This window comes from Leptonotus elevatus, chromosome 18, assembly GCF_054856555.1.
Source record: "Leptonotus elevatus isolate MCC_2025b chromosome 18, RoL_Lele_1.0, whole genome shotgun sequence".
In the NCBI taxonomy this organism is placed as follows: Eukaryota; Metazoa; Chordata; class Actinopteri; order Syngnathiformes; family Syngnathidae; genus Leptonotus; species Leptonotus elevatus.
This window is the reverse complement of record NC_141256.1, coordinates 13,601,681-13,624,541: the sequence shown is the minus strand read 5'-3', so window position 1 is coordinate 13,624,541 and position 22,861 is coordinate 13,601,681. Positions and strand designations below refer to the sequence as shown.

The window sequence follows — 22,861 nt, the reverse complement described above, 5'->3', positions numbered from 1 at the left end:
TCCGCATGACAATTGCACATCCATGCTTCCTTCACACGTCACTGTCTCCGCTCATAGATCACGTTCCCACCCGAAGCGTCCCGGATATTGAGTGAAAGTGACAAACCCGGTGCAGGTGTCCCGGTGCCTGTGACTGATTGTGTATTTTAATGCCACGTCGTGAGCGTGAGCTCCCTTTTAAATTTTTTTTTTTTTTTTATGACTGGAATATTAACAAGTCAACACGATCTACAGGTGGGGCGGAGATGCCGGCAGGCAGACGCTCGCCCCCACCACCCCCCCCCCCCCCCCCGCTTGAAATTTATTTAAGCAGTTAAGTTGACAAAAGTCACGTAGCTTGAAAGCAAACATGCAAACAAAAACAAGCTTTTGAACCCGGGTGGCAGGCTCACCTCACATCATTTAGAAAAAGAAAAAAAAAATCCTTTTGAAATGTCATCCATAGCATGAACGAGTTCAACTTGTTGACTTTGAATTCCGCTTGTTAATTTATATCTTGTGTTTGTGAGCGTGTGTGTGTGTGTGTGTGTTTGCATGTAGCACACATTTGAGGCCCAAGTAAATAATAGAACACATAGCAAGTTGTATTTATTGAACACCAGCGTTTGGCAAATGTAGGGGTTGAACATATATATCGTGGAAATCCTACGAGAAAAAAAGTCATTTCAATATTTATATATATCTTTACAAATGTTCATGAGCGAGTCGGAGCGCTTGCGTCGGCCAAAGCCGCCGTTTTGGGAGAGTGTACAAAGATAGACATGGACATGCACAGGAAATAGGAATTGCTGAGTCACTGTTACAAAATGGCTGACTTGGACCCATCTCACACTTTACAACCCCCCCCCCCCAAAAAAAACACTCAAATACATACATTCTCAAACATGTTGTGACATTCCATGTGTTCTCACAAGATGTAGTAAGATATTGTTTTAAGGCTCAATTTGGACATTTTCACTTTGGGGTGTACTCACATTTGTTGCCTAATACTGTAATGGCTGTATTTTGAGTTATTTATATGTAATAATAAATTCACACTTATATATGATGGTGTCAAACGCTTGACGTCATCTGCACCAAATAAGTTCACCTTGGTCTCATCAGACCGCACGACATGGGACGAATTGAATTTGTTTTCCAGTGGATGATCTTTCATACCAAATCCGACGAAATCTAAATTCTCGGAAGCCAGCTTTTTGTGTGGGTGTCGCCAAACAGCGTTCAGAAAGAATCCCAAAAGTTTCAAAGCTGCCAATCAAAGTTGCGGCGTTTTACATCAGGGGTCCCCGACACGGTGCCGAAGTGTGATGGGACATTGTGATTTCCTTGGAACGTTGCCCAAATTGGTCGTTTGAAACGGGAAACACTTGCAGAGGTCGATCCGATTATCATGGTTGAATATTGTGACAAATCATAGGTGAATATCATTCATTAAATTGGCATTTTAAGAAGTGTGTATGCAACTGGTAGCCCTTCGTAAACAAGAAGCAGTCTCAAAAAAGGCTGGCGACCCCTGCATGAGAAAGTAAACATTCAAATGGCCTCAAACCCCTGCAATGGCGCACTGATGTTAGAGTGTCTACATCATAAATTCCAGGATTAAATAAATAAATAAATAAATAAATAAATAGACACACACGCACACACCTCCAAGGCACGGGGGGAGGGGGAGGGGGCAGGCGGGCGGGTGGGCGGGACTACTCAGTCTTTTCCGTTTTTCCCTCTTTGCTCTGCGGATCGGTCGCTTTGCGGAGCTGCGACTTTTCCGAGCCGCCGTTAATCTGCTGGTCGGTCGGTCCGCTTGTTTTGCCGCTCGAGTTTTTGTCCAGGTAGTTGAGCATCTCGCTCAGGACCGTTTGGAAAGTGCTGAGAGCCGCGCAAACTGCCGGCGTGCCGAAACCGTGCGTGATTAGACTGAAAAAGAGGATGAGAGAAAAAAACAAAACCGTATTATTTCTTGTGGGAATGCTGAAAGAAATGGCCCAGTGGATAGTTCAGCGGAACTTGACCGATGGTTCGAAGGACGCCAGCAAATCGGGGGGGGGGGGGGGGGGGCGATTACATACACAAGCGCGTTTGTTAGTTTCTCCGGAGGATGACATCACACGTGACCTTTTCATGCCAACAGGCCGCTTGTGACCCCCGACTCTTCCCTAATGCAACACAAATTGCAGCGCTGCCACGTTTGTAAATGGCAAAAGGTTCAGCGGAGACCAAACGGGCACAATTTCGTTGACTCGACTTGGCGCTTAATTGGAATTCAGCATCGAGGGTGACGACAGAAATCTTTTGTTGTTCCACTTGGGGGCACTATTTTCTTTCCCGGCGCAAAGTCTGACGGGATTTTCGTTAAATCGTTGTGGGAGTGAACATAACAGAGTGCATTTAAATCGATATGTTTTTTTTCACGGTCGATGCCGATTATTAGAAGTTAACGAGGCCGATAACAGATATTTGAAGCCGGTATTCATTTTTAGTAAAAAAAAAAAAAAAAAAGATACAAATGCCAATCTTGACTTTGTTGTAATGTATTAGAGCATGTTTATTGCATTTTTCTGACTTTTCAAAATGTAGTTTTTTATTTTTTATTTTTTTTTATCGAATAATAGAATTCATCTCAAATAAAAAAAAAAAAAAAATAAAAAAAATAAAAAATAAAATGTTCAGGGAGCTTCCAAGGTTATCAGTAAGTCTTAAAAAGTGAAATGGAAACGTAAACTACTTAAAGTATATACCATAGCTCTCTAGTTTTCAACAGTAAATATTTGTTTCCCCAAAATTTAAAAATACCTGAAATCTTAAACTTTCAAATTTCTTTGTTTCAACGTCGCACAAAAACCAAATGTTCTGAAAGAGATACTCGACTCATTCGAGTCATTTTCAGCAGTGAAAAGTTGATATTTTGTCCAGAATTAATTTGACAACTTCATTATTTTTCACGTACAATTAATACCTTTACCAATTATGAATCACCTGTTTTCTGGGTTTGGTCAGCAAACTGAGCCGTGATTGGTCGTTACCTACTTCCTCAGCACCGGTGATGTCATCATCAGTCGACAGCAAGTGGAAAAATGTGTTTTTTATTCGTTAATGAGTTAACTGAAAATGTAAATAAACGGTAGGTACCCTGAGATTAAAATGTTTTTAGATGGGGATTTTATCGGCTGTCAGATTATTATTATTATTTGTTGTTACCTGAAGTGTGTCAGATGTCTCTGGATGTCCATGTCCAGGATGGGGGTCGGTCTGGAGGAGCCCAAAGGAGAGCGATCTTGACTCAACAAGTCTTGGAACTCTTTACAGATTTGCCTGACAGACAAAAAAAAAAAAAAAACGACTTTAGGGATCAGCATCTAAAAAAACTTTTTTTTTTTTCATCAACGACCAATCTTCTCACTTTGTAGCCAAAACCATTTTCTTCCGCGCGTTGCTTTCTTTCGACTCGTTGTGCTGCCGGGCCAAATGTTCGCCCACCGCCTTGCTGGGAAATTCCGTCTCGCAGGTGTAGCCGAAGTCTCTTGCCAGGTGGAGGGCTTCTCCTGCATACGCGCACATCACAGACGGATGAGGGGGTGCGGGGGGGGGGATGGCGAGCGGTCGCAAAAGGGAAGGGAAAAAAGGAAAAAAAGCTGAAAAGCAACTCACCCTCCACCAACGAGGTGAGCAGTGTGACATTGGCAGCTTTCCTCCGTCCTGCCGGCAGGTTGAGGCCGAGGCGGTCGAGTTTCTCCCGAAGACAGCGGCCGCCGTTCTTGGACTTGGCTCTGCGGAAGAGTCGGGACATCATTTTTTTTTTTTGGGGGGGGGGGATATTTGGATGTCTTGCTTCTTGGGAATTGTTCCAAAATACAACTCCAAGAGTCCAGTATAGACAAAGGAATATATAGACACCATTTCATTCTATTGTCGTAAAAATGAAAAGCCTGAATAAATCAAAACATGTCACCTTGCGTATAACCGTCGCTTCTTTAATCAAATCATTGGCATATTTAATGCGCTTTCAGGTTGTAATTCCCCTTGAGTTGCTTTTGCGTCTGTTGTTAGCGCATTTATCTTTTTGGTTAAATACATACTATTTTAGATCCATGTCATTTTCATTTTCGCTCCCATGTGGAAATATGACAAATTTACGTTGCCGACTTTTGAGTCTAATTATGTGAAGACAGAACTTGATGAGCTTTTTTGGTGGGGGGGGGGGTGAATTTGAGTTCCATCAAACTGTACTAATTTCCGAACAAAGCTTTGTCGTATATAATGACACGCGTGAGAAAAAATGTCTGAGCTGGATAAAATATTTTATTGATTTGATATATATATATATATATAATTATTATGATTGGGGTGTCAAAATTAGTGCGTTAATTTTGATTTCATTTAAAGTTCCTTTAACTCCACTCCACTTTTTTATGCGCAATTAATGACCGCCCCTTGATTGGAAAGCCGTACTGAGGGAATTTCAACGCGAGTCCATGTCAAAATTTTGCAGTAATAAATGTAATAATAATGCATATATTTGTGGCGACTTTGGCCAAGTTGTATTTTACAATTTAAAAAATGTGCATAATTTCACAAGTGACTTCATGTTAAAGATGCGATAGCTCTTAATATGAAAAGAAAAATACACCGTCTTACAAATGCAATTATGCCATCTAGTGGCAGAAAAATTACCTCAACACAAATCAATATCACACTCGTTTGTTTTTTTTACAGTACAGTCCATCTTTCAAATTTGAACTTAATTTTATGAATTATTATGAAATTACTGTATCAATGACTAAAAGATGCAGCCATATTTCTATTAGTAAAAAAAAATCCCGCTTTTATGTTAACAAGAGTAAGATTTTTTTTGTTGTACATTTAGAACAGATATAAAATTTGCGATTAATCGTGAATTAATCATTGAAGTCATGCAATCAACTACGATTAAAAATTGTAATCACCTGACACCCCTAATTATTATATGTTTAAAATATATATATATATTTTTTTTAAATCAGAGTTGTCGTTTTTCTTCCCAACGTTTTAGTTACCTCATTTGACCACATTTCTAAGCCCGTCTCTCCACCCCGTCAATAACACAGCCGACCCCCCCCACCCCCCCCCCCATTGTTCCTTCTAATCCTTGCACGGTTTGGCTCCGACTCACCCAACGTCTTTGCGAACGCTCTACCAGCACATCCTCTCTTTTTATGTGAGCTCTACAAAGACTCATTAGATAGATTAACGTTTAAAAAGTGCCCTGCAATCTCCCGCCTCCAACTCGCCCGAATTGAAGAGCGAGCGCTTCAGCGGCGTGCGTGCGTGCGTGCGTGCTCGTCTGCAGACTAATTCTGTATGTCCAGGAATTGTTATTAAGAAACTTGATTTAACAAAGCTACACAAACAATACATGAATTGTTATTATTTGATCTTGTACTGGATGTGCACTTAAAGGGTGTCTCAAGCCCCCCCCCCCGGGAAAAAAAAATGGCTGTCACTTTTTTTTTTTTTTTTTTTTTTTTGGGGGGTACGAACCTGCGCAGTATTCCACCCAGCAGCGAGGCGTTGAGGCACTCAGGCGGTGACAGTCTTCTCTTCACCTCTGCGATGGTGACTTTGTACTTGGAGGTGGAGCTGAGCAGTGACAGTCGACCCGGAACCGAGCAGAATAGATCTGTCGGATTCACCACGCAAGTTCCCCCTGCGCGGAAAAACGCAAAGACGATTTTGTTAGAACAAAAATACCACAGCAACTTTTTCGGGGGGGAGGATGAACCGTGACAGGAAATAAATATTTGTTTAAGATTAGTTGTACTGCGCATCAAAAACAAAACAAGAAAGTGACGGCTTCAAAAAGTGGTTGTTAAATGCTTCGGTGAGTCCAACGTTGACACCCACTTGTCATAAAAATGCAAATGTACGACATTTTCATTGCACTAAGCGTTGTTTAAGCTCTAAACTAATAATTGTACGTGGGAGCTGTCTGCTTTAATCCAAACAAAAGTCTTATTTTATCACCTTCCGCCAACTTGACTAAGTTGTGCTTGTAAAAGCGTGAATAAATCATTCCAGTGAAGGCTCCGACGCCTTATTAACCGCATCTGAATGAGTCTGACTGCAAAATATTGACTGCTCAAGTTCGAGGAGGCCTATTATGAATCAACTTGCACTTAAACTAACGTGCCAAGCAGCCGAAACGCAAGGTTGCTGTCTGATGTACTGTCGGCTATATTCTATTATTCATCCGCCTCATTATCAAATCTAACAGCGGGGGTGCGTCGCTTTGTTATCGGGCTATGATGTGATGGAAATGGAGGATGGAAGATGCCATTTAGGCCAAACGGATCAAGGCTGCAGGCGAAGATGGCCATGCCAGTCTTTTTTTTGGGGGGGGGGGGGGACGTGGACACATTTGGCCACCGACTAAGGCTTTCTAACCTACATTTTAGCTCTCAAAATGTATTATTCAGCATCAGCACAAATGCAACAGCCTGTGTGTTACTTTCATTGCCACGGGAAGACAACGGCATTTTATTTCAGCACCTGGACAGCGACCCCGTGGTCACGTCGACAGAGACTCAAAAACTATTTTAAAAAATAAATAAATACATAAATAAATAAAAAGAACAGTAAGGATTACAAAAAAAAAGTGTATTTTTGTTTGGTTCTTGTCCTTACGTCAGTCATCTCGTGCAACGTCATCAGTCGCGGCCCAAGAACGCATGGAATACCCGGATGTTGTTCTCGTCAGCTAGCTTAAACCAAGGATACTGTCAAGATATTTGTGAAGGCTTTAGTTTTAGCTAGCAAAATATCCAATGAAGTATTTTTGTGCTGCTAACACGTCAGAGTCAGGGGGAGAAGTTAAACGTCCTTTCTCAATTGGCGTTCTTATCCACGCTTTCGTCCTTGTGGTCTCGTGAAACGTCATCAGTCGCGGCCCAAGAACGCACAGATACCCGGATGTTCTTGTCAGCTAGCTTACTTGCGTAAGGCTTGGCTAGCGGACTATCCCAAGATGTCCGTGCTGCTATCACGGAATTATGTCACAGTCGCGAGGGATGAATTATGTCACAGTCGCGAGGGATAAATTAACAAGTACACAGTCGTCGTGACATTTGCGTTCTTTGAAGACCACACTTGGCGAGTTCACGAGACCGCAGTCTGCGTTCCACACACCGTCATACTGCGCACGCGCGCGCACCATTCTGTGACCTGCATGTCAGATTCACGCGCACTGACAGGAGCGCGCGCCTCTGAAAGCCGCGGGTTCACATCGTATTAATTCCCCCTAAAAATGTTTTGATACAAAGTAGTTTGTATTTTATGTTGCCAAGGGCAATCGAAACGAGCTATTGCTGCTAGTGCAGCGAGCGGAGCGTGCGGGCCCAGAGGCGATAACGGTATTTAAGCAACGGAGAGTAGCCTCGGGCTGCGGCGCGAGCGGCGGGCGGGATCACACGCGGAATCAAGCGCCTGTTTTAAAACCCGTTTGCCGAAAATTAAAAAGAAAAAGAACACGAGCCAAATGTCATTCTTCTCACGGTTGAACAACAATGTTTACGGGCTTCTTACAACAAGCACGCGTGAATTGCGTCCCGGCTGGGCGTGCACGCGGTGACGTCACGCCCGATCCCGGAAGTGGGGGTCGCAGGCTGATTAAAAGCGCAGACGATTCTTAAGTACATCGAGCGCGTTTCGTGACTGATTTTCTTCTGATGGGGGGGGGGGGGGTTGTTACGTGAATATTCATGCCTGCAAAGCCGCAGTCAGAAAGAACAACATTAATATGATCTCGGCTGAATCCGGGGCCCCGCTCTTCATTAGCATATCAAAGCGTGCGCCGGAGGCGAGAGAAGCTATCGATACAGGAGTGCGAGCTAAAGCAAAGATTATTGGTTGTGATGGTTGCGGCGGCTGAGCTCAGGGCCAAATTGTGCGCACCATTAACCGAATGTGATAGCGGAGGGATTCCCGCGTCAATCCGACAGAAAAGCCCCAACACCGAGGAAGGCCTGATGAAAAATTGAACTCGAAACACGCAGCTTTCCTCCCCGTATGGAAAAGCACGCCGGGCTGACTATTTTCCCTAACAAACACACGCAGCTTTTGCTATAGGTGGGGAAAGAATGTAAACAAACCAGTGGGCTGTTTAACTCCCCATTCAGAGCACAGGAAAATGACACTTTTCTGTAACAAATGCAATTCAATAAAAAAACATAAAAGCCAGATAACTCCTTTAGAAAATGATGCATTTGCTTCGGATTAAAAACAACGACCTGACTGCATTGATTAGTTACAACTATAAATCAATCTTGATCCTGATCTGCCTTCACAAAGATCATTTTCAGGATTTTTTTTTTATTGTGACGTGTTTCTAGGATTTTGTAATGAAAAAAAATAAAAACACACAGCCACTATAATATAAATTCTAAAATCAACACATTTAATTTTGTCAATAGAAAAATATTATTGAACAATTGTGATGCAGTTCTATTACGTTGAATTTTTTTTTTTTTTGTAAACACTATCATAATCCTTACATTCATTTCGAATTTAGTCTTTAGTTTCATCACAATTTCTATCCAATTAACAATTGTTTAATAAAAATCAAGAGCCACGTGACGCATACACTGTAAAGCCAAATATTAAAAGTAATTAAATAGATTAATAGCCTGCCCATATAGGTTACTCAAAGTAAATAAAAAAAAGGGGGGGGGGCAATACAGCCAGTAACTAAATTAATTATATCAAGTTAGTTCTTCCTTTAAGAGTACATTGAACTTTTTTTTTTAATTGAACTATATTATTGTTTGAGCAAGTTATGCATATTTATTATTGTTATTATGCATATAACTTCAAAATTAAGTTTAATTGAGTTGTATCTTAAAATAATTAAGTCATGCCGTGATAAGACTCAAATTTTCCAAATTGCTATCGTGTACGTGATAACATTTGCATCTATAAATACGTGACTGTGAAGCGATTTCAGACCGGAAACAGGAAGCTGCGCGCATCCTCTCGGTTACAAGCGATCCGTGTAACAACATGCTGACAGCGCACGCGTGTGTGTTGGGTGTTCAGGCGTGTTTGTCTTGTTGCTCTCTTGTCTTGTGTCAGAACGTGAGGAGCGTTTACGGCCTATGAGGTATATACAAAAAAAAAAAAAAAAGGGGGAAAAAAAGGCGAGACAGGCGAAAAGACGGCAAAGCGGAAGTGGCTCTTACCTCTCCGGATGACGCCCCCTTGGCCGTTGAGCACGAGTCCACACTGCGCTTCCATGGAGCCCTGTGGAGATATGAGCTCGTTAGCACGAGTGGGATGACAATTAACACTTTGGTGGGAGGAGGGGGGGGGGGGCAACAGGTGGACATTTTGTCATTTAAAATGGCCACAAGGTACTTGCACATAGACCTGCAGCAATTTTAAGTATAAAGGCACACAATTATCAAGTCAATACAGAATAAATAAATAACGGTACAGTGCAGGTTTTGCATTAAAATTAAAAAAATTAAAAAATTTAAAAAACATGCTCCTTTTGATTCCGTAAAATGATGTGGCGGTCCAGATGTGACCCCCGGTCCTCATATTTGGTCATCTGGAGTCCATTCAAGAATGAGTACAACCACGTGATTCGAGCGCAGCCAATCAGAAAGGCACTTCGTGTAAAACATTGCATTGACTGAGATACAATTATAAATGCGAACGCGACATGTTAAAAATAGCTAATATAATTAGTATTAGTTCAAATGGGCAGCAATATATAAATGTACATCATCCGCAATATTTTAATTTTCAGAAACAAGCAGGATAGGAAATAAAAACATTGACTATCTGCAACCTGTTGCGTGGTCGCCGCCATTTTGTTCCAGATCAGCACTATCAACAATGTCATCAAGAAAGAACAACACGTTCTTTATTTCTTCTTCTTCCCCCAACAACACTTAATCCCCCGTGCGAGCCTCGAGGCCTGCGCCTCCGATTAGAATCAAGTTTGTTGTAGTTCGTCTATTTTTTTTGGGGGGGGGGGGGGGGCGATATACATAACACCAGCTCCTGTTCTGTTTCTTTTTATTCCATCGCGAAGCTAAAGTGATTATAAAATCAATATACAAAACGCAAAAGGTCTTGCATGAATTAGCTTAGGGACGAGGGGGAAAGGTGTGGCAGCTGCTTTTGTTGGCCGTGAAAATCTCTTTAAGGCGCTCAAAAAAGATGACAGTGGGCTGCACGGAACCATTTGGCGCATCTGTTCCGTTCACGCCTTGTGCCGGATCACGTTCTTTCTTTCTTTCTTTCTTTCTTTTTCTCTTTTTTTTAAACCCGATAAAGGACCAAAAACTGCGCTATTTTGTCGTTGTTGCGCTTTCTCAGTCAATATGCAATTTAAGAATATTACATTTAATGCCCATCTAAATTATTTTAAAATGCTGCTGTAAATACATGAACGAATGTATATATATATATATTTATTTATTTTTTTACATAATTGCATATACTGTGATGAAAATACAGTATATCACATTTAAATCATAATCCAACGAAGACTAAAGATTTTTTTTTTCAATCTTAAAATAATAATAATAATAACAATAATCCGGGCATATTGTGGATGCTAAATTGCTTAACGTGACCGAAATTATTTGTCAGCGTGTTTAACTTGGAAGCTTGTTTAAATCTGCTCAGATGTCGCCGCATAAGTAACAAAGTTGATTGACGTTAAGTCGGTAATTGGATAAAGTACGGTGCTTTATGGTGCTCGAGGAGGCTTTTGTGTCCGCGAGCCCGATCCGTTAATCCGCCTTTGACCGCAGAATAGAGAAACCAGCCGCTTTTCTTCGCCTCAACACACACACACACACACACATTTGTGCACACGCACACACACACACCGTTTTCATCTCCACTACTTCTTTACATCCAAAAGAATTATGTAAAATGTGGGTCACGTGTGCGCGTGGAAAAAAAAATAAATAAAGGGCGGATTTGACGAGGATTGTATAGACTGCCAGTCAATTAACCTTTAGAAAGAAGAAAAAAACCCGACGCCTGCCTTTCACACGAGGCGCGGCGGCCCCGTGCTACACTTGACATTTACTCGTTGTACGGTCACGTTCGCCCTCCCGATTTATTTGCTGGCAAGCAAATGGTCTCGCCAGATGAATGATATGCAGCATTACTCGCTTTTCTTCATGCGCAGACCTCCTCCGACTTTGGGCCCGGCACAGTCGGCAGACTGGAAGACATCTGGCGCCCTCCTTCCCACTCATATTTTAGAATTATGGTTGGAGTGGAGTGGGGTGGGGGTGGGTGGGGGTGTGGGGTGTGATTGTAGGCCAGTGGGGCAATGGCGTTGGGAAGTGTGTGTGTGTGTGTGTGTGTGTGGGTATAACACACACTTGGCTGCTTTTGATTGGACTAGAGTGATTATTAATCCTAAAACAATATAATGTAATTATAATTCATTTATTTGTTCAACATTTGTTACAAAAGGCCACTGAGCCGAGTAGTATTCGAAAACTATTGTTCATGTGTTATAACTGTGTAATAACGGTATAAAAAAGCTGTAGATGGAATGAGATTTTTATGATAATGAGTGCAATATTATTCTAGATGTCTTGCTGTTGTTGCTTCCATTGCTGCATATCCTCTTGACATAATTGAAAAAGATGGCTTGACCTCAATGATCTTGTAATTTAAATAAAGGTTTTATACTTTAACTAAATCACACTAAACTATACTCAATTGCACGAGATTGTATTTTTGCAAAACGACTGTTTTGGATTGGGCTAGCGTGAATATTAGCTTAAAATAATATGTAATTATAATTTATTTATTTGTTCAATATTTGTTGCAGAAGGCCACTGAGCTGAGTAGTATTGAAGAAAAAAAACATTGTTCATGTGTTTTAACTGTGTAATAACTGTATAAAAAGCCATCCTGTGAGATTTTCAACACCATGAGTACAATACTATTCTAGATGTCTTGACATAAGTGAAAAGGGTTTGACCTCGACGATTTTCTGATTTAAATAAAGGTACGAGTCAATAAAATACATTTGTAGATTATCCACTTTTCTGTCACATTTTTTAGATATTTTTTTCTTAAGTAAAATATGCGCACTTGACTATTGAGTTAAAGTATAAAAAAATGCGTTATTTTTTGGTTAGTTTTTGTTGTTGTTGGGGGAGGGGGGGGGGGGGTCGCACACAGGGTTACCTGTAGGTCGTCGGCGGGGAGCCCCAGGCCGGCGGCAGGCAGCAGCCTCTGGTCCGGATGGTGCATCCCGACGCCGTAGGCCTGGGATCCGTGTGACGTCATAAGCGACAGGTCGTGTCGCCGGTACGCGTCGAGGCAGCCCAGCTCGCGCCGCTGCTGCTCGTCCAGACACGACGACTTGAGCGCCGAGCGCGCGCTGTGCAGGTTGATGAAGTCCGCCGGCTCCCCGTGGTGGATCTGCTGGTAGTACTGACCCGAGTGCAGCGAGTTGAGCCCGTAGGCCTCCGGGGCCACGGCCGGGTGCGAGTGCTGGAACTCATAGTGGAAGGACTGGTGGTGCAGGGGGGTGTACTGGTGGTTGGCCGAGAAGTAGGGCGAGGCGAACTCGGTGCCCGCCGGCGCCGGGTAGGTGAGCGGGGACGAGGAGGAGTAGGCGACCGACGAGTTGGCCACGGACTCCAGGCACCCGAGCTGCATGAGACGGTAGCTGTTTGATCCGTCGTGACGTATCTGCGGGGCGAGAACGAGAAGCGCCTTGTGGTTTCGGCGTCAACGTGTCACCGCGAAAAACGCTCCGCAACAGGAGTAGCCTATTTATTATTATTATTATTATTATTATTAAAAAAAAACAAAAAAAACTTTGATATGGTTATATTATAGCTCACATCATGTTCTTATTATACGCCGTCCTCCACATATGAATAAATACGAATTTAATGAACGCGCTTGAATATTTTCCAATAAATAAAAATAACGAAGGCTTACCTCTGCGTCGTGGACAAGTCCCGGGAAGGTCGCTGACATTGTGTTTTTCTCTCCAAAGTAACCCGCTGCTTTCTCCCCCCCCTCTCCTCTCCAGAAAAAAAAAAGAAAAAGAAAGCGTTAAAATCCCCAAAATGTGCGAGAAATTGTAAAAGTCTCCCTTCCCGTCTTGCGCCTTGCGTGTGCAATAAGGAAGGGCATGCAGCAAAACGCTGGTGCGAGGCGAGCGTCTTCCCCTCTGCACGGACGGGGCTGGCTCACGGATTTTGTACTTGCAGGGTATTTCTCGGCTGATGTCGTAGGTCCCTTGGTAATATGGAAGTTTGGGAAATTAAGCATCAGCACTGAGGAATGGGAGGACAATAGACGGAGCGGAGGATCCCAGGAGACCAGGAATAAATATTGTATCTTCGCCTTGATAAGGAAGCACGTGCTGCTTTCAACATTTTTGCTCCCTTTTTGGCGGACATTTCGCTTTTTGACCTGTTTGCGCGTGGTCGTCTGCTCGTCTTTCGCAGTCTTTTGATTTATTTATTATTATTTTAAAAAAAAAATCATACCAGCTTAGGCTTCTTTTGATTTTATTTTTTACAAAGGGATTTTCGAACGAAAATGTAAGTTTACTTTCGAGCATTATATCGAATATTTCCTTATAGGGCCGGGGGGGTGATTTTTAATTGTTAAAACTGTTGATACGGGGTATTTGTGATACTTTTTGCATGTTTAGAAATATGTTTTTGTCTGATTTATAAACAAAATAACTTATATTTGTGTTTTTTTGTTTTGTTTACACACAGAAACGATTGAAAATGGCACTTTCGACATTTTTATTATTTAGCTACGATTGCGGTTCTCTCTTCTTCTTCTTTTTAACACTGCAACGATTCTGATTTATTTTATTGATATTTAAAGCATAGCATTTTACTCCCTTTGCTTTTCAAATCGATTTTACTTAAATGTTTTTCATGTAGCCTATTTTTGTGGCGATTGTTTTTCGTCGTACGGAAAACAACACTGATGCACGTTTTACTCTTCAATTTTATATCTATATTTTTTTTATTGTTATTAATATTGAATTGATTTTACTTGTATATGTGCTCGTGATTTTACTCACTTATGTGTACGCGCCGAATGTTATTATCGATTTTTTTTTACCTTGTGAATTAAGATTTTTTTTTAAAAAACACTCGAATAAAGGCGCTCATGTGAGATAACGGTGCGCCGTGTGTATTACTATTTTCTGCCGTCTGTTTAAGGAATAGAACTACAGCACCTATAGTCGTTGCCCTTGGGCAGCCTAGGAAGAAACAGCAATACAAAACGTGAAGTGGAGAATGTAAAGCTCACGGCCACAGCCTGGAGAGGAGCAAAAAAGCAAGTGTGGAGGAGAAGGAGGAGGAGGAGGTGGGAGGGGAGCAACACGCACCGTCTGACGATAACTGTCACATTTCTTTACCAGTCACAGCGACGACTCGACGAGCAATGATGGAGATAAGCCCCAATCAAGTCTTGTTTTGTTGTTTTAGTGCTCGTCAGCTGTAAGCAAAGCCACTCTTGGTGTGTGTGATATTATTAAAAGTGCAGACTGCTGACGCCCAGACGCCACCCATAGCATAGACTCTTGCCTGCACTTTAATTAAGCAACTATTTAACCCATCCATCTGTTCCTGCATGCACGCCTCTCGCACTGTCCTCGTCGATGTCACAACAACAACAATAATAATAAATTCATATTAATGATTAACATATAGGTCGTATATCTTTATTTGTCCCATCCTGGTTAATATTTCCTGTTTCTATAGTGACGACTGAATCAGCAACACGTTCCCATAACCTCTTTAAAGTTCTCAAGGTTTAAATATTTTAATTAACCATTCGATTTTTTTTCTTCTTCCTTCTGTGCCCTGCAGGCTCAGCGTCAAACCTGAGCTCCACGAAGGCCGGTTGTCACATCCCGGCCATGGTTGAGCTGGAGGGTGGAAGGATGAAAGGGATGGATGGATGAATGGATGAATGAGAGAGGGAGAGAGAGAGAGAGGGAGAGAGAGGTGGGGAGTTGGCCTACACGAAGCAAAAAAAAAAAGAAAAAAAAGAGGTAGCTCTTATGGTCAGTTTTATGTCATTACAGATGTTTTTTTTATCTAATTTTCTTCCAGGTTGACATGAAGTTGATTAGAATGATCCATAATGACCAAACGGAATGAAAATAATCAATATAAACACCTCAATCGTAACGAAAAGACCAAATCCGAATGGAATAATATCATTCCGTTTATGGAAAAAAAAGTTTAATCGATGCGCAATGCGCATGCTCCGTCGTGGCTCCACGTCAATGCGTAGTGACGTCATTTGTATACCACTTTAAAATGGCGGCGTTTTACCGGAACTCGTCTGCGACGGGAGAATTTATTTTTAAAGCTGTTTTTTTTTTTTTTAAATCAAGCTGTTTCTTGAATAAAAGTATAAAAACTATAACAACTACTGTGCTAAATCGACGAATAAACTCCATCTTGATAAACGACGTGATGTATTTTTTTTTTTTTTTTAATCAACTTCCGCGTGTGACACGGCTGGTTTAGATTAATATAGTAACAGGTGACCAGAGATCTTCATTCGGAATGATTTCAATTAGTTAAAAAAAATAAATAAATCAATAAATCCATAAACAAAAAGTCCCCATGTAAAAAAATAAAACTTAAAATGATCTAATGGTGTACATACACCGGAGGGCTGGAAGCTCCTCATGCACCAGATGCGCGCTGATCTCCGGACAGGAGCCAGTCCATCTGCCGCCTGACGAGGCAGGGAAAGGCCCAAAACGCACTAAAGCCCACAGGCGAGAATTTTGATCAGCCCATTTGCTTTTCTGCTGGGAGCTGCGGGTTTCGTTGATATATTTTTAGAGCAAGTGTCAGAAAACAATGCAAGACGGGAAGACAATCCTAACACGTGTAGTGATTTGACAATTATACCAGCAGGAAGATAAAAAAGAAAAAAGAAGAAGGTCATTTTATTAGGTAGAGCTGGATAATTTAACATCCGCCTTAAAAGATAGAATTATTGTGTGTGTGTGGGGGGGGGGGGGGGGTGAGTTGGTTGCGTCTGTTGCCTCTGTGCGCATGCGCCCATCTTGTTTTCGAGTCCGTTTTCATTTTAATCACTTGCAGCTCATATGGCGTCCGTTAGGTCGGCCCCGCAACGGTCGTGTTCGGACTCGAACTTTTTTTTTTCCAGCCGGATAACGACTGCCGTAATCATGGCGTGGAACATAAACAAACGGCCCAAAAGATGTTTGTCCTCCCAAGAAAAAAAAAAAAAAAAAAAAAAAAAGCAATTAAGCGAAATGGTGTCTGACCTAGATAAAGGATGCGCCACGGACGGGAAGCACAGGTTAATATGCTAATATGGATCTGCTAATTGTAGGGATTTACTTGTCAGTTTGCGGGGGGGGGGGGGGGGGGGGGTACAGGGGGGGCGTCAGCGCCTTGTTTTGCAGCAAATTAATTTCTGCCCATGCATGCAGTGCGTGAGGTGAGGAGGCAGGAAACAGGTGGTCGCTGACAAATGGACAGTCAGGGAGAAACAGATTGACCAATAGACAAAAATACTAATCTTTATTGACCGTTTTTTTTTTTAAACTTCAGTTTTCCTTTTTTTTCGTTTCTATTACAATCGAATTAAAACACACTGGCGAGTAAAACTATTTGATATTATTTAGTATTCAAACGGCTTCATGGATGTCTCTCTTTCTAAGGGCGTTGGGGTATCATTACTGGTTTGTGTTGCCAATTAGTGCGTTTAATTGTTGTTCTTTGTGCGCGTAATTAGTTCCTGAAGTCAATTGAGAGGTTCATTGAAGGGCAGACACGTGTCAGCTGCTGCTGAAATAGTTCAGCAAAGGCCAATCTGCCACCAACGGACAGCCACAACTCGCCAGCCATATTGGAGATGATGCACGAGGCTTGATAATAATAAATCATAATCATATCAAAATAAAATAACGCCCCCCCCCCCCCCACACTCAAATAAAAGTCTCATTTTTCATTCCGATTTCTTGCTCCCATCCAAGCAATCAATCGCCGCTCTTGCACACGGTCACTGATGAACTTATTATTATTATTATTATTATATTTTTTGAGTCCACAGCCAGCAAGCGATGCTATAAAATTGATCTTCAAACTTAACTCGAGCAGCTGTTGGCTGAGTGGGCCTGGTGCGCGTGCGTCTGTGCGCGGATCGATGCTCATTAACTTCTCGCGAGTGCTGCCCGACATCACACGGAAAGCCAAAAGTCTCGCCATTATTTTTCCCCAGCCGCTTTTATTTTGAAATGAGCAGCAACGAGGTGAGGATTACGATCAAATTGCGGGTGATGAGAAGCAATAAAAGGGCACGAGGAAATATTTTGTATGTCTAAAGTCAACAAATTATTTTTGTTAAGACTCAGAGAGAATTTAACTCAACATTTTTGAATGATCTTTCTGCTGTTCGTGTCCCGGCCAGCAGAGGGCGCCACTTGGGCACCGCAGCCCCGGGCGAGATTAACCTGCTGCATCGTCAGAGCAAAAGACAAAACACGCGCACGCGCACGCACACGCAGACATTGTAATTGTCCGCATGCAAGGAGGCTCTCAGCAGGTTGAAGAGCTTCGATTGCGTAATTCCTGCCGTAATCTCCGTAATCTTTTAACGCGGAGCTGTTTGCATGTTGTGAGTGATAAATGTGCATTTGTGTAGATTGAATTAACAAGATGAGGCAGATGAAGGAAAGCTTTAGGAGCGAGTTGATCTTGGCACTTTGAAAAAAAGCTTTTAAACCCGCGCGGATACTGCAAATATATGCGACACATGGCCACCTACGAATTGTACGAGTTAGAATGGAGCATTAAATTGAATGCTTAACATGAACAAATATTCCTCGAACACTTGAATTTTATTTTAATTGTATGCTATATTGTGAAAACTAAAGGTTATTATAGTCAATGAAGAGCAACAAAAAACTCATTTTCCTTAATGAAATAAAAGAAAAATGCTTACAACTAACTGAAACTACATTTCATGTTAATGAAAGTAATTAAAACATAGCCAAAATGTCTTTTAATTTACATCTTTGTCAATTAATATCGCATGTGAGCTTTCAGGGTTCATTTAAAAAGTATTTGCCTAACGTCCTTACAAAAGAAAGAAGGTCAAATAGTCATTTGCAAATTGTAGGTAACTTTATTACGCTTAAAAAAATAAATAAAAAAATCTTGCATTCAACAAACACTAAATAAAAAAAACTAAAACTAGTAAAGTTAAACTACAACAAGGCATTCATTTTTTTAACAAACATATTCTAAAAACTAACTAAAAGTCAAAACAAATATAGTGAACCCCCCCCAAACTAATAGAACCCTGCTGCTTGCATGACAGCCCTCAAAAGTAAGACCTTTCGCGCTTCCGATTGTACATATTTATTTTCAGACAATCATTTGGAAGACTACACCCCCCAAAAGTACAAAAAGTACTCATGAAATCATGCCCTTTTATGCTCATTATAGCCACGCACGACACTGCGATGGCAACCTTTTGTTTGAATGTGACTTTCAATTCTATTAGATGCTGCAGTGCTTGTTAAAGTGGACTCGGAGGACTCGGAGAAGGCCCTTAAGTGGCCTCGGTGGGTACATTTAGCTCAGTAGAGCTTAATTAAAAAGGTGCTGCGCCCCCCCCCCCACACACAAAAAAAAATCTGGCTGCCACGTCTCCGTGCATATAAAGAAGGTCATTAAACGCTGTCATGGAAATAGCACAAAATATGATTGCACTTTTTGTAGCCATCTCACATTAGCATTAGCATTGGCTACCAATGTGATGTTTCTTATACAGTCCCGTCCAAAATTCCTTATTTTTTTTGTGTTTGGGGTTCAGATGAAAACAGGAATATGAGACAAAAGTATTGGGACATGCGACTGATGGGTGTTTTCTAGTGGCTCATGCACTCTAAAAACAGTTGGGTCAAAAGTAGCCCAATTATGGATCAAAAATAGGCCGATTCACTTTCTGGGTGGTTTTATACAAAATGAGCCAATTGTTTGAGTCAAGTAAAGGATCTGACCAATATTGATGAGTTGTTTTACACTAAAAGAGCCATTCCTTGACTCAAAGTTGGGTCAAATAGATCCAACGTATAGACGATCGGTCCATTTTTGACCCATAGTGAGGTTATTTTTGACCCAACTATTTTCAGTGTGTGCGTGTCCTTTTAGGTTGATTGCATAAACATGAGATAGTTTGGCTTTGGGTTTGACTTGTGAAAATTGCATTTGCTTTTTGTGCAACCGTGGTCCAATTGGATTTTAAAAAGAAGTTCAGAGATAAGCCAAAAAGTTTTGGGACACAATTTTGCGGTCTGATGAGACCAACACGAACCTCTATCAAAGTGATGCAAAGGCCAAAGTATGGAGAAAGATGGTTTTCACCTGTGAAAATTGCATTTGCTGTTGTGCAACTGTGGTCCAATTGGATTTTACAAAGAAGTTCAGAGATGAGCCACAAAAGTTTTGGTACAACATTTTGCGGTCTGATGAGACCAACATGAACTTCTACCAAAGTGATGGAAAGGCCAACGTATGGAGAAAGGTGGGTTTGACCAGTGAAAATTGAATTTGTTGCTGTGCAAACGTGGTCGAATCAAAAGATGAACTACAAAAGTTTTGTGGTCTGATGAGACCAACACAAACTTCTACCAAAGTGATGGAAAGGCCAAAGTATGGAAAAAGATGGGTTTCACCTGTGAAAATTGCATTTGCTGTTGTGCAAACGTGATCGAATCAGAAGATGAGCCACAAAAGTTTTGGGGCAAAATTTTGCGGTCTGATGAGACCAACATGAACTTCTACCAAAGTGATGGAAAGGCCAAAGTATGGAGAAAGGTGGGTTTGACCTGTGAAAATTGCATTAGCTTTTTGCGCAAATTGGATTTTGGAAAGAAGTTCAGGGTGCGGTCTGATGAGACCAACATGAACTTCCACCAAAGTAATGGAAAGGCCAAATGTCTTAACCACATCCTGTTGGCTAGCTTACGGGCGACCATGAGCTCCCTGTTCCCCCTTTTGCTGTTTTTATTTCCTTCCTTTTGGCAAAGCCATCGCGCCGCCATATAAACAGCTTCCTGCCGTAGCAACCCGCGCAGCGATCGACTTAACGCGGCTCACCCGAGATCACAGACCCGCTGCTTGCCGGCAAGCCAAACAGCCACATTACAGCCCGACACGCCACAATACACGGCGATTTGTGTGTTGTTGTCGTCGCGTGCGCCGCTTTACCTGCCCCGTTCCCGTGTAATTACCTGGCAAGTCTCCTGATGTGGAACCTTTGCCGTTCTCACAACGAACCCATTTACTGCTGCAAACCATCAAACACCTGCCAAACACACACCGATGCTTTGCATACAGGAGTGCGTACACACACACACACACACACACACACGCACACACACTGGCAGAGGCCTGGAGTCGGTATACACACACATGCACACAAACCATTTCAAACGGATGCAGGGAAATAAACAGAGACGAGAGCACACAACCCCTTCAACCCGCTGGGAATTTTACTATTCTGCGCTTCTCTCATCCCCCTTCGCACTCACACACACACTCGCGCACGCGCACACACACACACACACACACACACACTTTTTCTCTCTCTCTCTTCATCTCTTCCTCTGCTCCTTTGTCTCCCTGATTATGCAGTCGATCCCGGGGTGCCCTACTCACTGAGATCATCCAGCTGTCAATCTCAAGCACACATTCGACACACATCGACTTTTTTTTGGGGGGGGGGGGCGCACACTCTTCTGCCGGTGATATTGATACAGAAGAAATATTAATGACTTCACTCACCTGCAACCCACTGTTGTGTCTTGCATTTCCAAACACGACGATATGCAATTCATCAAGGCGCTGTCGGAGGAAGAAAAAAAAACGAAGCCAACCTGGTGAAATAACGGCAAATGTTATGATATGTCAAAGGGCGTCACATCAAGTGGCAGGAATGCGAGATGGCGGGGAATTTGGGCGAGATGTTTTGCTGTTTTTTTTTTTAATACATTTTTTTTTTCAAGCGTGGCGTAACTCCACGCGTGATTTCTGCACAAGTCGTCACATGAGAAGTGAAGATGGGAAAAGCGATACGACGATGCGCAGCGTATGAATATATAAAAGGTCTCCTTGGTCATAGCTTTTGATATGCGTGCATATTGGATAATACATGCATAATTAAATGTATGTATATTTTAACATGTCTTTGCTTAAACTACAGAAAGCAACAGCATGTTGCCCTACATACGTCAAATAATTTAGACATAAAAAAAAAAAAAAATCTATTTTGCTGCGTTTGTGCTACAAAATCTCCTCAGCTGACCAGCAAATTGACTTTTTGTTAAATATGTAGAAAATGGCAGGAAAAAAAAAAAAAAAACCTAAACCGAAAATAAGTGGCGCATTCCACAATAATAATAATAATAATAATGATAATAAAAATAATAAAAACAAATAATAATAATAATAAGAAGAAGTATTTAAATATAAAACACACACATATATATATATATATATATATATACACATAAATAATTGCACCAAAAATATATAAATTACATATTTTAAAAAAAAAAACACACAAAAAGTAATTTTGTTCAACCAAAAATATTGCATCTAAATATTGCATCGTCAAAGACTCTTGACAAAGGTTTGACATGACATCAGCGAAAATAAAAATTTTGAACCAATAATATTAACGTTAATTCTTATTGACAGATCAACTGTTAAAAAAAGAAAAAAGTGCATAACGGTGAGGACATCTTCATAAAAAGTTGCTCTTCAAACCCATATTACACTTGTTTTGATACAGTCTTAGTTACAAAACATAGACGCCTTCTAAAAATAATCGCCTAAGTCATTTTTTCAGATTCAGGAAACACCAAAAAATTGGAGCTAATTTAAGCAAAAATAAAAAATAAAATTTGCAAAAAAATGATTGCAATTATTTTAAGAGGGTGACGAAATCTCAGAAATAAGACCATTTATTTGGCTGTCTGCTATTATATTAGTATATAGACATATATATTTTTTTTAATGCTAGAGCATACAGATGGCTTTGATGCAGCCTCTGACCTGAAGAGGTCACTTAAAGCAATGATAGTTATTACAAAAAACGGCCAGCAGATGGCAGCAGAGTATAAGAGATCAACGAGGGCCATGTTGGAAAAGGCTCTTTCCCCCCACTGTTTTAAACAGATTTGCGAAAATTGACGAAACTTAGTTATAGTCTAATGCTAATTGCTGAATTTTCCTGATGAAAGAAGAGACTCAAATATTTATTTTTTTGGTAGGTTCCATGTTTTTATAGCAATAGAACACAATATTCTGTGGGCCTTGCATAATCAGTCAAAATCCAGTAAAACAGCCGGGAGCGAAGGGGGTTGCTTCAGTGAAAATGGCTGGGAGTGAATGGTTAATGCAAAATGGCCGCCTCGACAGATCCCTCTGGTGTATTGCAGCAACATAATGAGGCTCTCTCCACTGGCACAAACAGTAAAAGACGGCTCGGGGCACAAGGTTCAGACCATTTATAAAAGCACCCAGCAAAGGACCTGTTAAGATACCAACCTTCAAAATAAGAGTAGAGGAGCGTCATTGTTGAAAAAGTCGGTTGATTTTTTTTCCTCCATGACTGACGGCTGGCTGGATGGATGTGCAGCTCATTTAATTTCTCATGCAGCCTCCCTCCATCACTGGCTGAGATCACGGGCCTGAGCCTCATGTGCTCCGATGGCAGAGGTTACCATGGCAACCCAGTGGTCCTGTGGCCCTGGATGTGCCCGCCCGCCCGCCCGCGCGCTCGCTCTTCCCCTTTC

General features: G+C 41.5%; 1 protein-coding gene across 2 annotated transcripts; it reads right to left on the bottom strand.

Moving 5' to 3' along the window:
- Window positions 1–861: 861 nt before the first annotated feature.
- Window positions 862–22,860, bottom strand: tfap2d (transcription factor AP-2 delta (activating enhancer binding protein 2 delta)). Of its 2 annotated transcripts, none has more exons than XM_086061807.1 (10): window positions 22,614–22,860; window positions 20,847–20,938; window positions 12,964–13,051; window positions 12,199–12,708; window positions 9,207–9,267; window positions 5,515–5,680; window positions 3,646–3,764; window positions 3,398–3,539; window positions 3,196–3,309; window positions 862–1,914 (listed from the first exon to the last, which is right to left on the bottom strand). In XM_086061807.1, exons 2-10 carry the CDS (start codon window positions 20,897–20,899, stop codon window positions 1,698–1,700), a joined length of 1,470 nt encoding a protein of 489 aa, XP_085917933.1. In that variant the 5' UTR covers window positions 20,900–20,938; window positions 22,614–22,860; the 3' UTR covers window positions 862–1,697. The 2 variants fall into 2 exon arrangements, with proteins under 2 accessions (XP_085917933.1, XP_085917934.1); XM_086061808.1 differs by having other exon boundaries at window positions 20,847–20,906.
- Window position 22,861: the final 1 nt, after the last annotated feature.